Raw genomic sequence first — 12,293 nt, forward strand, 5'->3', positions numbered from 1 at the left:
CACCACAGTCACTTACCAGAGCAAGATTCTTCTACAAAACATTGTCCACTGATAAATCTCCAAATAGAGTGGGCTGTGTCACAAGACATCATACTGTTTGTCCTGACGCCTCAGACCTGTTAATGGGTTCGAATAGGTCTTCAGCAACCCATGCTTGCCGTAAAAGGTGATTATGCTTGTCGTAACGGGATCGGGTGGTCAGACTCGCTGACATGGTTGATGCATGTCATCGATCCCAATTGCGTGGATCGATGCTCATGACATTAATCACTGGATTGTCTGGTCCAGACCCGATTATTTACAGACCGCCGTGATGTAGCTGGAATATTGCTGAGTGCGGTGTAAACAACAAACCAACAACCAAACCAACCTGACGCCTCACACAAGTCAAGTCCTTATTGTCATAATGGATGGTGTTTTTTTTTTAACACTTTCAAAGATATTCCAAAATGAGTGCCACAAATGGCAGCACCTGCATGGTGGAACTGTATAAAAGTACACCTTCTGTACCACTGCACGCAAGACTTGCTGTACAGCATTGTCCTAGGCCAAACTGAGGAGCTTATTCCAGAAGTATGGAATATTCCCATTGGATCCTTGTGTCCTCGTACCATTAAACTACATGTGTATCATTGTATGCGAAGAAATTTGGGGATGCCACAAGAGGGCAAGAAATAGCTGCCATTACTGATCAAGTGAAACAAGTTCACCTGGAACTGTGCCATCGATGGGTTATTACAATGTTCATCAGCGAACACAAACTGGAATGCGACAGCGGTTTTCTGTCTTTTTCCATAAATTGCCACTTAAGCAGGAGGTTCTACTTTTATAATTCAAGAATATGAACTTCAACTTTCACCATGTTACACTGTATTTCATTATGAATTGACTTTCACTTTGTGTGAGTTCATTGGAGTATGAACCTTCATATAGAGTGAGGGCCAAACTGTATGAACGTTGGAGCTTGTGACGATGTTAATACAATGGTGAAGACGGTGTCAAATCACCAAAAGCAGGAAAGGAAAGGTATTTTCTTGACTTGAAAACCCTCAATGCCTGCACCGGGATCGTCAGCACCCACAATATACAAGAAAGGATATTCTAGGCAATGAAGTCATTCTAGGCAATGAAGTCTCAGCACAGTCGATGAGTACAGCATTTGAACCAGACATGGGGGATGTCGAAGAAGTGTAGCTCATTGACCCATGCAGCAGTAGCCAAAACAAGTAAGAACACCATCTTGTTCATAAGGTCATAGAAGGAAGACGAGCGGAGTGGTTCGAAGGGAGCTGTCCGAAGAGCCTGTAATACCACGTTCAGATCCCAAGGTCAGGAGTTTCGGTCTGGGTTCTTCCGGGGCAGCAAGAATAGAATTAATGGCGACCAAGTACGTAGAAATGATAGAGCCTTTCAACCAACCGTAAAGGTGAAACTCAGCCAGGAACTGGTGTTTGGCAATAGCCTTGGCCGCTCTAGCCGAATCGCCCTTGGCTCCTAAGGCTTTCTGCAGATGTGCTAGACTTGCAGACGAAAATTGGCAGGGTTCAGTTGCGGCAACTGGCTGTGTGGGTGTAACAGGAGGTTGGGCCACACCGGAAGTTCCAGGTTGTTGTCTCTGGCAAGGTCTCAGAGGTCGACCAAATAACTTCTCGCCAGCCACCAGGGCACGACAAAAATCAGTGTCAGGGTCTAAGTGTCAGTGAATATGGTCAACTGGGTATGATGTAGAGTGCTCTGCCAGGATAAGGGCTTCTAGCTCGAGGTTGTTGCAGTGCCAATGGAGTTGATCTCCCTACCACATTCCTGCAACCGTCTTGAGTTGCCAGGTGAGCTCCCCAACCCTGTTTTAATGTGTTGACAAACTGGTGGAGCGTGGGCTGTAGTGCGGTCAAGGAGACGCCAGAGAAGACATTTGATTCCACCGTCCAACACTGGAGGTAAGGTTGTAGGTAAATTCGGGAGGACGATGGGAATCTCTGGATCCTGAAGCCGAATGAAGGGGGTGTAACAGATTGATATTAATATACCTATAATAATATATGATCAATAATTATCCGTCAGGATACTAGCATTTTAGACTATTGGCATTGTACGTCTATACGCATGCACGGCGTGAGTCCGAGTAAGCCGTCAGCCTGTACAGACGTCTCTGAGTATCTCAGTAAACAGTGATTAACCAAACCCAGCGTTCGTTATGCAGTTCTCAGCTGATACGACAACCTGAGAATATTACATGGTGGCAGCGAGTGAGAAACGTATCTCTCCGACTTTAGAACTGTCAATTGTGAATATTTACAGCCGAAACAACGTTGGAAGAGATGTGTACATCGATCATTTTGGACACTGAACAATGAAAACGAAAAATCATCAGTGAAATTCGGCTTCATCACCCTGTGTGTTTGATCATTTAGGATAAGTGATGGCGCTGAAATTGCAGAATTTTCATCGTTTGGAAAAACAGACAAAATTAGGGGACTCACAACTGAGGCGTTGGGCTGACAGGCGAACGGAACAGATCTATGAAATATCATAAATCATATATCAGTGCGTGCTTTGAAATTGTGTGCGAGTGTGAAAAATTATATTCTTAGGCATTCATAAGGATATTCATTGATTGGAATAACACTGTATCGCAGTAAGTAAGAAATGTATGTACTCTGAACATGAACTGTTGTCTGTAACGACGCACCGCCATTTTGAAGAATCTGTCAACGGAACTGTAATCAAAATCATTCAATCTACCAGTATATGTGAATACTTCTCATAACAAATATCATCGTTCACTAGAACTGGATATTGGGAACACTTTTCATGAATTGAAGATGTATTATTTGACATTATTGGAACTTTCATGATATCTCAGAACGTTGGCTGAAAACCCCGCAAAAAGTAACAAGCATCACAGTAAAATGACCTCACAAGATTGCCGGATATGACGTACCAGACATAAGTTCTTCTTCTAGAAAAAATTAAACAAACGCACATATTCATCGGGAAACTTCATAATAGTGACATTTTATAACCTTTTGAACTTTGGACTTGATCATTGACAACAATATGGATTCTGGACCTAAGATGGACTGGTCTAACCCAGACCAAGTGGGAGCGTTCAGATTATTTCGTCAGAAATGTGAACTTTATTTTTCCGTGAATGAAACCAAAGTTGAAAAACAAGTTGACTATATTTTACTGTATACCGGTGATGAAGGTTTGAAGATGTTCAACTCATGGTGTTTGTCAGAAGAAGAAATGAATAATTCAGAAATAGTTTGGAACAAATTTCATAGTCAGATAGAGCCTAAGATAAACTTTTGTGTTCAATGATTTTATCTACAGAAATACAGATTAGGAGAAAATGAGAGTATTAATGATTTTGTAATAAGATGTAAACTACAAGCATTCAAGTGCAGATTTACAGAAGCAGAGTTTGGTGAATGGCTTATTGAACAGTTAATTATTGGCACTAGGTATCCTGAATTACAGAAGGAATTGCTAGGGAAGGAACATACCCTTACATTAGAAAATGCCATTGAACGTACTCATGAAGCATCAATTCAACACATGGCACAATTACAGGATGTTCACACTCAACAGTATGGAATTCATGCCATACAGAGAGATAGACAGCAATGTGGATCATGCGGAGGATCGCACCACATCAAACAGAAATGCCCTGCCATAGGAACAACTTGTTCTAATTGTGGAGGCAAGAATCACTGGAAGTATGTTTGTAGATCAAAATACAGAGGATCACAGAGAGGCAGAGGACGTGGAAGACATGGATATAACCACAGATCCCAATCAAGGCCTGGAAGAAAGGAGTTTGGAAAAGATAATCATCCTAAAAGAAGAAATGTTGATACAGTCTGAAATGAATGGACTGATGACTATGTTGAACTCAGTGAAGAATTTGAAAACTTATGCCTTGAACAAATCAGAATCTCGTCAGTGCACACTGAAGATGACAGAGACGAAGTATTTGCAAGACATTGAACTTGAAAATAGAAGAATAAAATGAAGACAGAATTGAAAGTAAAAGTGGACACAGGTGCACAAGGAAATATTCTTCCACTACGGATATCCAGACGCATGTTCCCGGAGAAAATAGATACAGTAGGATACCCTATACCTGGATCAGTACAAGCAAAACCTGGAACAATCCTCACAGCATAAAATGGAACAAGGATTCCACAGTATGGAATGATCACATTACCATGTTGCTACATGAATGGAAACTGGATGCATGCCAAGTTCTACGTAGCAGAAACTGATGGCCCAGCAATTTTAGGATTGAAAGACTGTAAAAATATGAAACTGATAACCATAAACTGTGCCATTGACAAGAAAACGGAAGACAATGCTCCTGAGCAGAAGATAAGAGAAAACAGCATCAAGAAAGATGACAGAACAAACATCAAATCAATAGAAGATTTGAAATCACAGTACCCAGACAGATTTGAAACCATAGGCAACTTTCCCGGAACATATCATATTGTTACGGATCCAGATGTTCACTCGCCGAGAAAATGCCCAATTCAGTTGAAAGATGAAATCAAAGAAGAATTGACAAAGATGGAAAACCAAGGGGTAATTAAAAGAATTACAGAACCAACAGACTGGGTATCAAGCCTTGTATATTCACGCAAACAAAGTGGTGGATTCAGGATCTGTTTGGACCCTGAAAGACTTGAATCTAGCCATAAAAAGGTGTCATCATAAAACACCAACACTAGAAGAGATTACCCATAAATTTGCTGGATCTACTACATTTTCAAAGATGGATGCAAAGAATGGATATTGGTCCGTACAACTTGATGAGGAGAGCAGCATGCTGACAACATTTCATAGCCCCTTTGGGAGATACAGATTCCTACGAATGCCATTCAGACTTGTTATGTCACAAGACGTGTTCCAACAGAAAATGGATTTCATACTAGAGAAAAGCCCAGGAACACTTGGAATATCAGATGATGTCGCCGTTCACAGTAAAACAGAAGAAGAGCATGATGCCAATCTTGACAACCTCATGAAGACAGCTAAAGAACATGGACTTGTATTCAACAGCCAAAAAAGTTAAATCAAAGTAAAGCAGATCAGCTTTTTTGGCATGGTATATGATGAGAGAAAAGTGTAATGTTTACACTGGCGTATACATTTAGTTTTCAATAACCAACCCAAATCAATGGCGGGTGAAAAACCATGCAGTCTTTTATTACATAACGATCTCACGCACAAGAGAGCAAACAAGGGAGGTAATTCTATTGGCACTGATAAAGTAGAGAGTCTGTGGATCGATACTGGTCATGGTATTATATCTTTTATACATACACAACATCTCCTCCCAAGTTAGCTTACATGTTTACCATTGTTAATTGTAAACATTAGTAACAAGAGTCAATGAAATTCTTCACTGGTTAAACTGAACGTCTTTCAACTGATTCATACAACACAAATCATTTCAATTCAACGATTAATACTGCTGACATTAAAGTCACAAATCAAGGCGGACTGGAGCCTTTCTTTCGCGCTCTGGATATCGATGCTCCGTAATGACAACCTTGTCATTTACACACTGTTCTGCGTTCACTGTATCTTGAACACTTGTACAACTTTCTCCCTGACGGAATGGTATGTTGATGCTACTGCGTTGATCAGGTGTAGCTTGTTTCGACGGAGTGTGTGACACAAGTTGATCTGTGTAACGTCGCCATGTAGTGTTCGGATCTAAGGTTGTAATTATGAATTCAATAACAGCTTCTAAGACCATAGAAGCTCTTCGCAGCAGATTCAGTAGATTTGGATTACCTCTACAAATCGTAAGTGACAGTGGACCTCAGTTCACGTCCGAAGAGTTTGCTCACTTCGCCAGCATGAATGGGTTCCAACACATAACATCAGCACCCTATCACCCTGCAAGTAACGGGTTAGCTGAGAGGTTTGTTCAGACCCTGAAACAAGCTTTACGTGCAAGTTCATCCCAAGATTCAACTCTTCAACAGAGACTGTCAGTGTTCTTAAGAGATATAGGAACACACCACATTCTACCACTAAGGAACCACCATCAGCGTTGTTAGTAGGTAGGAGATTAAGGTCAAGATTGGAGCTCAAACAGTGTCTATTTCGCAGGAGAGACAGATCCAAGACCGAGCCAATTGAAGGATTCGAACACAGGAGTTTGAACCCAGTGATGGTAAGGAACTACCGTGATGGTCCCAAATGGATACCAGGATCAGTTGTTCAACGCACAGGACCTGTTTCATATCAAGTAGATTGGTTGGTTATTGAAAACTAAATGTATACGCTAGTGTAAACGTAACAATTTGGCGACGAGGATTGTTTTTGTTCACGCCACTAGTGACAAACGAACATTTGCTATAATGGCAACCATTTGAAACATTGAAGCGTTTGACGAAGCGAACGGCACATGGGATGTGTATGCTGAACGCATGGATGCGTATTTGAAGGCGAATGCAGTTGAGGAAAACTTACTTGTGAGTTCATTTCTGGCTGTAATTGGTCATGTATTAAGAAGAAATCGACGACACATCTTAGACTTAATTTCTCCAAGAAAGAAGGTAACCTTTAGAGAAGAGGAAACTAATAGACAGAATGAGACTATAACACCAAATGAACACAGTGAAGTAATAGCTGACACAGGAAACAAGAACCAGCTGAACAACAAAAGAGTTCCTGATAGAACCCCACAATGTAGAAGACCATGTGAGAGATGCGTTTAAATGACATTAAGTGACAGTGTCATCGATTGTGATAGACATCAGTATCGAACCAGATCAGGTAGAGCTATTCGCAGACCTGATAAATTAAATCTGTGACTGTGTTGATACTCTAAGATCAAGAGTGACTGTTTAAAGTTGATGTTGATAATTTACAAGTTAATGATAAAGTTAGAGTTGTCTTAAATGTTACAAAGTGATTAAGGTGAAAGTTGTTACTCCCTGTGAAGATATCTTGAAGAAGAGGGATGTAACAGATTGACATTAATATACCTATAATAATATACGATCAATAACTATCCGTCAGGATACTAGCATCTTAGACTATTGGCATTGTACATCTATACGCATGCGCGACGTGAGTCCCAGTAAGCCGTCAGCCCGACAGACGTCTCTTAGTTTCTCAGTAAACAGTGATTAACCAAACCCAGCGTTGGTTATGCAGTTCTCAGCTGATACGACAACCTGAGAATATTACAGGGGGCAAGGAACCATTTGATGGGACGGAGTTGAGTCGACCCATGGCAGTCAGGTCTTGAGCTGAGGTGAGGAGGCCCAAGAGCACCTGCCATAGTTGAAGAGTTCGAGAATGATGCAGGGCAGGAAGGAGATGGGTGAGATTTTTCAACACCTGTCCCAGGGAACTTGAAGGAGGTTCTGGTTTGTGAGAAACAGGATGAATTGTATGACAGTAGTGGCGAACATATTCCATAAAAATCGGCTCACTCAGACAATGTAGAAAAAATACCGGCCGACATAGCTCGGACATGTGATAGGCCAAGCCTGTCAATCAGCTGTTATGTAATTTCAATACATCGTATAGCCCCCGGTAAATTACAACACTAAAATGCTCGACAATATTTAAAGAAAAGTGATGATGCCATATTTTTCTTACATACATTCTTGAATTTGGAATATCCTTTCAGATGACAATCTATTTCCGGACATTTGACAAGCCCAAACTCGCTCTTCGAACATATGTATTCGTCAATATACAGGGGAATACTACTATCAGACCATACTCTTGTATTGGCAGTAACATACTGGTACTTGATATAGGTATGTTACTTACAACTTGTCTTCTTCTATCTCGTAGTCCATTGTTATTGATTGCACAGAGGGAGACGGAAGTGGTGCAGATGATAACATAATTTGTACATGCGCATTAAACGTTGATTGGAGTTATCTCCCCCTATTTCCCAAGTTCCTACAAGGCCGGTGACACGTACCTTCGTCACTGCGAAGAATTTGCCTGTTTCCAAGTATCAGTTTCAGATGATTGCAAGAACAGAGACCATAAAATAAATGTTATTGTCTTTGATGCGAATCATCAAAACGGCTGCATTTAATTATCATGTATTTATTAAAATGGCAAACAAATTCAACTGACGATAATTAATTTTCCGAAAATGTTTAACCAGGGAGTCTATACAAAGTCTATAGACTCCCTAGATTAATCAACACAGGCCTGTTTAAAACAACATGAAAAATTCATTCCCTGTTTTGCGCCTTACACCTTGTTTTTGAAAACTATGCGATTACCTCAATTACTCATTAAATTTGATAAACACGGATCTTTGAACGGTAAATGAGCGCTGTACACAGCATCGTTGGAGTGGGGTGGCATTGCCCCACGTCCAGTCCCCAACTTGTGAACTATGATAAAATGATTTCCTTCGTTTGAAAATGTATCCAAGAAGTTTAAAAACGTATTTATTTATGAGCTTCACCAATAATTTCATACCTCACCAGTTAGTTTGTTTTCAATGCCGTGATTTTAGAGACACAATTAATTATGACTTGGGAGCGGCAGGTGTACTGTAAATGACCCAGGATGTCAACAGTTCGTTAAACATATAGATCTAGTGTTTATAAAAGCACATACTTTACCTTTTTTAAAAACAGCTGGTAGTGACAAATAGTTAAAGACCGGAGTGCAAACTGAAAAAAAACCCATGGGTTTCTAATTAGTCTCCCATTGGCTACTTCTTAGCAGTCTAGATTTTATCTACCCATGACTGACAGAGCTCTAACGGTTTTGCTGCTTGGTGGGAGCCTGGCGAAATTAAATGAAAAAGTATTTATTCTGTGTCATGTAAATACAAAATGTGGTTTCGGGATCAAAACTGTACAGATTGGTGGAATTTGACCGTTTTCGACAAATTTCTTCAAAGGACTGAAATTGCATATATTATTGCAGCACAAAATTTCCCAATACGACGAACTATACTGAACTAAAAAAAGTAATTGTCGGAAATGCTAGAAAAATGCTTTTCTGGCTTCATTTAATAAATACGAATTATAGAGCAATAAAAATAGCAATAAAAATCAAAATAAGGCAAATCTATCTGATCTATCGTATCCTAACTGACACTGTGATTAGACCAAAAGCTTATTTTACAGGCAAATCAAGGATAAACTTTTAAAATGTTCGTGTGTTGTCATGCACGTATGAAACGGCCCATATACTTAGGTAATTTCCTTACACCGGCCCGTGCATTCTCACAATGCAAATGTTGTTCTACAGATCATTTCTTTAGCCAGCATGAGACTCAACTGATGACGTATCTGAATCTGTACTGTCACCCAAAGGTATGATAACTGGTGCAACAAGGCTGATATCTACGCCGTCACGTTGGCGGTACTGACGCTCAGTTTCAAGAACGAGATCTTCAGCCTTTGTCAAACCTCAGGTGTGTTTCTAGCAAAGACTGTGTTGATCAACCCTTTGACATGTGTGAGTTTGAACGTCTCGTTATGTATTGCCACGAACCCTTTATAGTTAGCCCACATAACCTCAATAGGGTTGACCTCACACTGTCTGACTGGCGTACTTAAGACAGCGTGACCATGTTGTGCTACCAGGACATCTATCTTGTACATCACTGGTTTCTTATTCAGACGAATTTTCTTCATGAGTTGAACTTTCGTTTCGGATGGTCTGAAGTCGACATTGCAAGATGTCAGATATTCCTGCATCGACGCCTTCAGACTACTCATGGTTGACGCGACTGGCGTTATCCATGACAGTGACAAAGGGGTTGTTCAGATTGGGCAGTAGCTGATGTTCGAACAGTTGAAAGGCAAGGTATTTCTGGAGTGGGTGAACCATAAATCGTCACTGCTTTGCATGCTAAATCCCCTATGATCATGGACAATGCATCATTTCACAGTATGCAGGATCCAGACCTATAATAGCCTTAAGGGGGTATGGTAACGTTTAAATTGCGGGATGTTGAAACCCTTGGCCTGGTAATATAGGTAGTGCTTTACTAAAATCGTCCAGGAGATAGAGTCAAGATACTGGTCACGTGACGGACTTCAGCAAGTAAGTCCCACCTATAGTTGTGAGCATCAGCAGTGACACAAGTAACTCCGACCACGAGGGCTGTGAAATGAGCGAGTTAGATTGCGATTAAAATTATCAAGAGACTATCCCTCTCATGCTGTCAGTACTTGCACGTTGTGTAGCTCGCGCATTACGCTTTGGCGCTGTTCCCACAACCTTTGTGTCCCTCTCCGTTCAAGATGTCAATTTGTACACATAACATGATAGTTCCCTAAACTACTTTTCCAGTGATTGGAATAAAAATAACAAACATCAGATACTGTTGGGTAGAGGGTATTCATTGCCGTGTACTGTAATGTCATTTAATGGACTATTGCCAATTTTGAGTTATCTTGCAATTCATCGTTCTCATTTGAGGCCAACGGACTGCACATGTTGTGTGTCATGGCTATGCAGGTGTAATGCAACATGCATCATGGGAGCAGTGTTGACAAAACTGATGCAGCGTGATCCTGGCACAGTCAGGCTGGTTAGACTCATCCAGCTCAGGACCCCTGCCCCCTCTACACGCAGCCCAGACAGCAAATGCCAGCGAATGGGACTCCTCCCAGGAAGCGCTGCCTAGTCAAACCCACCCAGAACTTTTCGGAGAATGTGAAGACTCCCCAACAGTGCAGCCTTCAGCATTACCCAGATTGTCAGAAGGGCTATATTCCTGGTAGCAAACCTGGGTTCTTTCCCAATGTCAGTCAACAGAATGGGAGGTACCAAACCTAAGGCACCGATAACAATGGGGAGTCGGACAACTTGGTACTTGGGATGCAAGCGTGACATTTCGAAAGCGAGGTCCGCATATTTGCCATGTTTTTCCTCAGTCTTGTCAATCACATTAGTGTCAAAGGGGACAGAAAATTCAATGATATAAATGATTTCTTTGGATTCATCAAAAAGGACAAGATCAGTTTTATTGGCCTGAATACACCTGAGGCTGTATACGGGCCTATTCCAAAGAATTTTGTATTTCTCATTTTCCATGACGCCCTCTACATATTCTGGGTCGTACCATGGGCGGACCTCTGTGTCAAAACCACAAGCATGGCGAAGGCGGTAATAAAATGATCGAGCTACACCATCATGTCGTTTAAGATACTGTGTTTGTACCAAAGCTGGGCATCCACTGACAATGTGTTGGACAGTCTCATTAAATTCATTACATAATCTACATTTCATATTTACATTTTGATGCAAAATCACACATTGACGGTTCGAGTGGGAAGTGACTGGTCCTGAGCAGCAAACAGAAAGCCTTCTGTTTAACTTTTCAGGCCAGACGACTTCATCCAAGCGAAGGACTCTGCGGGGTTGCTGATCCTCTCAACACACTGCTCATGAGCTCGATGCAGTGGGCGTTTAGATAGCCTCTCCTTGAAAAACTGAGTCTGGGCCGACTTGATATGGCACTTCGCTTGGTTGACACTCATTTCTGTACCGTCCAGCAGCACAGAACCATTATTATTATTATTATTATTATGATTGCGTCGTCAGTTGCGCATATTTCTACAGTCCGTTTCATACTTCCCTAATTGGACTTAGAATGAAACTGAACTGTTTTCGTTCTTATTTTTCTCCAGTTAAATTGTTGATATCATTCATTGTGACTGAAATACCTCTTCCCATGTATGCAAGATAGCAATAAACAACTCCCACTCGTCGTTTATTTCTTAAATATAAGATAGCTTCGCGATAAATCGCCAAAAACAGTAAAGAACGAAGCGTGGTTTATTTCACGATAAAACATTTCTCTACCATGAAGTCATTTCTGAAGATTCGAACATGCGCTCGCAACATGATGACGTCGTATATTGGACAGCGTTATTTTTCAGAGGGGAGAGTACGGTGAGTTGTTCCCCATGGATATATATAGCTGGGCAACGCAGACAAACGTGATGGCCGAACAATCGCATCCAAAAGCGGGAGAGATATGGCAATCGGTATTTGGAGAAAAGGTACATGTAACGGGCGTGAGGATTGTGAGGCAATGCCGGAAATACTCACCTGTGCATAAAATGCACTTGTCCGACATTGGCGAGGTCGGATTTTATTGATGTAGTCATCATTATTTAAATACCGGTAAATATATCATCCTTAAAGATGCTGTACATAATGTTGATATCTCATATAAGAAATAAACGCCCCTCATGGTTAATTCTCCCTGCAGTGTTTTATTGTACAATAAGCAACGCACACGAGTCGTTTATTTCTTAAATATA

General features: G+C 41.0%; 1 protein-coding gene across 1 annotated transcript in view; it reads right to left on the reverse strand.

The window, feature by feature from the left end:
• LOC139468168 (PRKCA-binding protein-like) overlaps positions 1-7,883 on the reverse strand; it is a 61,404-nt gene extending 53,521 nt beyond the window's left edge. The window contains exon 1 of the mRNA XM_071249966.1: positions 7,807-7,883. Coding sequence (XP_071106067.1) covers positions 7,807-7,883 — 77 coding nt within the window. The remainder of the gene's footprint in view (positions 1-7,806) is intronic.
• Positions 7,884-12,293: the final 4,410 nt, after the last annotated feature.

The sequence above is a fragment of the Haliotis cracherodii genome, unplaced genomic scaffold, assembly GCF_022045235.1.
Source record: "Haliotis cracherodii isolate W230 unplaced genomic scaffold, xgHalCrac1.p SCAF_2, whole genome shotgun sequence".
NCBI classification, from domain to species: domain Eukaryota; kingdom Metazoa; phylum Mollusca; class Gastropoda; order Lepetellida; family Haliotidae; genus Haliotis; species Haliotis cracherodii.